Raw genomic sequence first — 6255 nt, forward strand, 5'->3', positions numbered from 1 at the left:
ATACGAGTTGATCTACAAGAGAATTCCCGATGATGACATATACACTGAGGACGATATGCAAAAATATAAGAGCATATTAATGGCGACGAGTGCGCATAAACGCCAATATGATGCGCAAGGTCAATTAAAGAGCAACAGGGGATACAAGTATTGCAACGCCTTTGTCCGCCTCGGGAACGCCGATCCGGAGGAGACGGCGTGCAAATTTGGCCGGTAGGGAAATTAGTTGATTTACAAAAAAAACGGTATCTCAGAATACGGTAGCGTACGGTATCTCGCAGCTCTCACAAGGAAAGCGGTATTGGGCGCCAGGCGCGGTCCCCCGCGCCACGATATCGTTACGGTAACGGAAGGGTTCGGTAACCCAGAGCAGAGAGTAAATGACAGAGGGGCAGGATTCTTTGTAGGTTAGAGAGAGAGCACTAAATAACTTCCGGGAGAGAGAAATGATCGACACTCCTTCGATTATTATTATAAATATATTTAACAATTATAGTATATGGACAAAGTTTATAACAAAGTATACGACAAAGACGATATAAATACAATAGAAAGGGTTAACGATACGGGGAAAATAGCAAAGATTACATGTAGAAGATACGCAAGTAACGAAATCGGAAATATAAATTTCGAAAGAAAGAAACATCAGAGTTATAAGAAAGATACGAAAGTCGATTATTATCTATACGGGAACGAAGACATATGATACGCGCGACTAACAGATAATTCCGAGATCGAATATAATTTCACGGACCGCGATGAGTAAAGTCTACAAGTAATTCGCAGAAAAATCGGATGTAACGACGGTTCTAAGTAACGGTAATTCCACGTCAGCGGGCACAAATATTATCTCGCAATATTATCCGGTATCTTCCCGACCTTTCGCTCTCGGCGAAAACAAATTCGACCCTCACGCAATTTCAAACAACACGGACGGTAACGGACGTAAATTTTAAACAGAAATTTCGCGAATTATTCAATTCTTGCAGAGTGGATTTTGGATATACGGCACTCGCACTCGCGAAGAACGATCTCACGCAAACCCCGCTCTTCTTTACGCAATACGATAGTGTCGGAATCTCGTGACTCTATTAATATTCACAATTCGACGCTCCACGCAATGATATAACGAGATACGGAACGAAACGATACGATACGGTATGGCACTAACGATACGGTATAATGACTGTCGGCGACGAACCCCCTGAGAGGGACAAATCCGCGATACCCGGGGCCCAGCTGGCGTCCGGCAACGAAACGCGAGAAAAGCACGCAGGCTTTCTGCAACAATTCGGTAACGCGTTCACCGTCGCCTCGTGACGGTATCAAGAAACGGTATGACGCCAGCTGTATCCGGGAATATCTCTACGGCTACCTGAGCGACGGCTTACAGTTTATCTCCGGTATCCGGGTCCTCGCTGCTTAGGCTGTCGTCGTTCTTCCGGTATCGCAGCTCGTACGGAGACTCGTCCTTCTTCTATTATATCTCGTCGAACAGTGACTTGTGATAAATGCTCCGCAAGGCCCTCGAGTCCCGCGCCGATTTTCCGCGCATCCTGTCGATTTTCGATAAGAAGGGGTCGATATTCTCCGCCCTCTTAAATTTCGTCCTGCTGTAATGCGGGTTGCCCTTCGATAGGAGCCAAAATCCACTGTCGACGGTATCCTGGACGGTTGTATTTTCTCGGTAGATCGGACGTCTTGGGCTGGCCAGGCCGTATCCTCGTCCGTCTCCGGATGTATCTCCTCGCCCGGGTTTCCCCGTCGTTGTTTCTCTAAAAGTAGCGGATATTAATACAACGATAACCTATGGATAGCGGCGGAGCGGGATCTCGATACGTGACCTTTCTTTGGAGTGGAGGCATCGGTCCAAGTCTCTCCTCTTCCTTTCTTCGGTAACTGCACCCTCCGGGATCTTGCTGTACATCACTTATTATCCGCTCGCTCAGATTGCCGCGCTCTGCTCGCTTAAAATTAAATCTCAAACACAGAAATCTATACAAAGATATATCGCGAGATCGGATAAGGGGCCCCCCTCAGGTGCGAAGAACGACTCTCCGTACGCTACCTCCCCCCGGCGGGGTCACTGTGACGGAGCGCAAAAGGCGTCACGTCACAGTATAAACACATAATTGCACCGTTGATGTCGATCGAATCGAAAAAGAAAAAATGCGGTACGGGAGTATTCATGCCTCGCGCGATGACGCTAACCGACAATAAGATCGATTACGTGCACTGGGACGATCCCAACGAGCAAATGGATCGTCTACGATTGCTCGACGCTTCGCGCCGAGCTGGCCACAACGCTCACGACAACGAGATCCTGTCGATCATCGACGAACTTCGCGAAGTTGGTCTTGTTATAAATTAAACGGTGTCTCGACAAAACTGATCAGTCGATCGACGTCACTCGCATCGAGAAAAAAAAATGCCCATCAACAAATTTGGATTATTCGAACGGAGAAATGAAGCAATTAGAACAAGCGATCATTGGAGTAAATCGGTGACAAGTTACTTGCGTCAAAACACTCTGTGTCGCGTCGCTACGTACTATGACGCGAGGTCGCGCAAGATTCGCCGTGTAGCGCATCCTGAGGCTGATACCGATGCAGTCAACAAACTGTACGTGGAACAATGCGTTAAAACGTTGAAGAATCAGCAGAAAGAATCAGACGAGAAGCTGACTGCGTTCGAGAGGGACGTGCGAGCTTTGCAGACTGCGATAAACGAGCTTCGGCGTGCGATTAACACTAATTCAGAAACGGCTATCAACCTGTAATGAGCGGCTGTAGTGAACGGTTTAGGAGCGGCTATTGTACAATTATTAAACATCTGCAAAGGTTTATCGAAAGGGTTGGGAACGGCTATCGAACAGCTATAAACGGCTATCGATCGGCTATCGAACGGTTATCGAACAGCTATGAACAGCTACGAACGGCTATCGAACGGCTATCGAACAGCTATGAACGGCTATCGAACGGCTATCGAACAGCTATGAACGGCTATCGAACGGGCCAGGAACGTCTAGCAACGAATGATAAAACGCACGGTGATACTCGAGGCACACATCGTTTGATCGACGAATCGAAACAACGATGGATCGGCGATCGGGAATAACCGAGGAAGCGAAGAAACAACATAGTTTAGAGAAACGGCAGTTGGTGAACGAATTGCACGCGCCGGCGAGAAAAAATTTTCCCCGAAGACACGTCATAGTGCGGGGATACGATGACCTGTGGCAAGCTGACATTGTCGAGATGCGTTCGTACTCTCGTTTCAACAGAGGTTACCACTACATACTCACAGTCATAGATGCGTTGAGCAAGCACGCGTGGGCCATCAAGAGTAAAGGCGGAAGCGAGACAGCTGACGCTATCGCCGAGATAATTCGAGATAGCAAAAGATGTCCGAAAAACTTACAGACTGATATGGGGAAGGAATTTTATAACGCTGATGTGCAACGGCTCATGCGGAAACATGACATCAATCACTATTCTACATATTCGGTATTGAAGGCATCGATCGTTGAGCGATTCAATCGCACGCTGAAAAACGACATGTGGAAGATGTTTACGCTGAACGGATCTTACAAATGGATCAGCGCGTTGCCGCGACTCGTATCGGATTACAACGCGCGCAAGCATCGAACGATCGGTATGCGACCCGTCGATCCTGCGATCGCTGAAAGACTCTTGGCTACTGTGTACAACCATGTAAATATCGCGGGTCTGGCGAAATTCAAAGTAGGTGACTCGGTACGCGTTAACAAGTACAAGACAGTTTTCGAGAAAGGTTACACGCCAAATTGGACAACCGAAGTGTTTAAAATTGCAAAAGTACAACATACTAATCCCGTAAGCTATCTACTGAAGGATTATCGCATACTAATCCCGTAAGCTATCTACTGAAGGATTATCGCAAAAAATCTATCGCTGGAGCGTTCTACGGGTACGAGTTGCATCGCACGAATTATCCGGACGTGTATCTCGTGGAGAAAATACTGCGTAGGAGGGGTAACGAGGTTTACGTGAAATGGTTGGGATTTGACAATTCGCACAATTCTTGGATACATAAGGACAATGTGATTTAATTAATACAAATTGTATTTATTTTTAATTTTAAGAAAAAATATGTACAACATATAAAAAATATACATGAAATATATAAAAATACAAAAATCTTTATTAATACATCCTTTCCAATAATCGTATATAATACAATATATGAAATACATATACATATGTGAGATACATATACAAAAATAATATTTCTTTATAGTATAATATCTTACATTATATCACATACTATATTACATTACATATATATATTATATTATATTATAAGGGTATCCTATAATGTCCCCATGGTAACGTGTCGGTCGAATCAGGTACGATATACCGCTTGTCATCGTACGGACTCAGAGCAATTTTCGTCTCGCGGACGGTATACACTTTGTGCAATTTCGATCTTATGCAAGATTGCTGTCGTGTCATTTCTATTTCGTCATTCAGACACCGCGTGTAATCGTCGAATGTTATCGTTCTCGCAACAACGTTACTTTTGACACCTTTAACCTTCTTCGTATCCTTTTTCCCGTCCACTCTCACCGCATACATTTTTGCTCTAAGCCCGACGAATTCGGTCATTATCGCGCCGTTATTTTCATCTTTCATTAAACCCGGTACTTTTTTATTCACGAGCGGTATACCGTACGCGTTATCAATTGGATAATCGCTCGTATCGAAACTAGCGATATCACGTTTCATATTTTCATAGACATCTTCGCACTCAATGTGGTATATAAGACTGTCTGTGTCGGTGTACATTACCCGGCATTTATCACGATATAGCGGTGACATGTACTCATGATGAAATTCGTACAAGCACGTTTTAGAAATGTCGAGTATGCACATGCCGACATAGATTGGTTTATAAAATTTCACTTCAAGTTTGCGTAATTCTATGGCAACCAAATTTTCCGAAAAGACGCTTCTACTATGAAAATTTGGTTTCGCTATCATTGCTTCTGCTCCGTATCATCCGTCCCACTTTGTTAATAATTTTACATCGACACGATTACGCACATTTTCCATCGTCTTGCCAAATACCGCGTTATTCATCAGTTTATATAAATTTCTTTCAAAATCATTTTTCGCGAGTGTTCTAAACTGTGTATTTAATTCGATATAACTGCGATATAACTGCGATATAACTGCGAAGCCACGGAGATTGTGTAAATTGTAATACGCGATGTATTTTTGTAACGCGAAGGTCGTGTCGCGTACATTGCTGTAGATTACGGTAGTGTATCACGTAACGCTTCTTATCGTATAGCGTTGCGAGGAGTTTGTCTTGCCGCTTGCCGGGCGGCTTATCGCGTGTCGGGCAAAATGGTAGGTCAGTGTGCGTATCGTGAAGATGTTGCGGGTACTCGAGATCGACTTCGAGGATATAACCCGTAGGCGAATCTAACGCGATCGATGCTACGTCAAAATTCGACACGTCGTCGACCCATCGAAAATCGGCATAGGGCAACGGTTGACACATTGCCCATCCGTACAAATTATTTACATCGAAATACATCAAGTACGACGATGGTTTCGATGGATCGTACGATTGTTGCATGTACTTGTTATTAGCGCGCGCGTATCTGTTGGAACACTGACTCAGACCACCGCGTATACCGCGTTCGATAAACATGACCATGTCGATGTCGGTAAGCAATTCGAACGTAATCTTTGTATGCTTTAACATGGCATCCCACGTGTATCCGGGAAGAGTATAATAATACGCGGGGTCGAGTCCGTAACTTTTGATGCAACTATCGCGAAAGTTTTCAAAAATATCGGCTAATAACAAGACGTCGATTTTCAGGTACAAATCGCTATACTCGCCTAGCGTTCGAATGGAGAATCGCGTCCAGATGTTCTCGGCGTGCGCGTAATCACTCTCGGATATAGTTTCACCGGTCAAAGAACTGTAAAACGATTCGCGCGGTGGTAAACACGTATCTTGCAACCTATCTACAGAGTCGACGTATTCGTACGGAAAGACGCCTTTCCGTGTTAATAAACTGAAATTTTCTGCAGATAAATTTTGAAATTCTGATTTTAAAATTTTGAATTTGTCTTTGTCTAGATAAGATGCCAATTTGTCGAGACTTGCTGTAAGAAATTTGTTCGAATCGATAAAACTTAATTTTATATAATTTTTCCAATTGTCTTGTGCAACTTTAACAGTTTTTGTAAACGATAT

General features: G+C 44.1%; 1 protein-coding gene across 1 annotated transcript; it reads right to left on the reverse strand.

Annotated features, from left to right (window-relative positions):
• Positions 1 to 4337: 4337 nt before the first annotated feature.
• LOC145968596 (uncharacterized) lies at positions 4338 to 5046 on the reverse strand. The gene has a single exon (XM_083094172.1). It carries the CDS (start codon positions 5019 to 5021, stop codon positions 4338 to 4340), a length of 684 nt encoding a protein of 227 aa, XP_082950298.1. The 5' UTR covers positions 5022 to 5046.
• Positions 5047 to 6255: the final 1209 nt, after the last annotated feature.

This window comes from Camponotus vicinus, unplaced genomic scaffold, assembly GCF_025532165.1.
Source record: "Camponotus vicinus isolate PSW18456_S1 unplaced genomic scaffold, iyCamVici1.0 SCAF_3, whole genome shotgun sequence".
NCBI lineage: Eukaryota > Metazoa > Arthropoda > Insecta > Hymenoptera > Formicidae > Camponotus > Camponotus vicinus.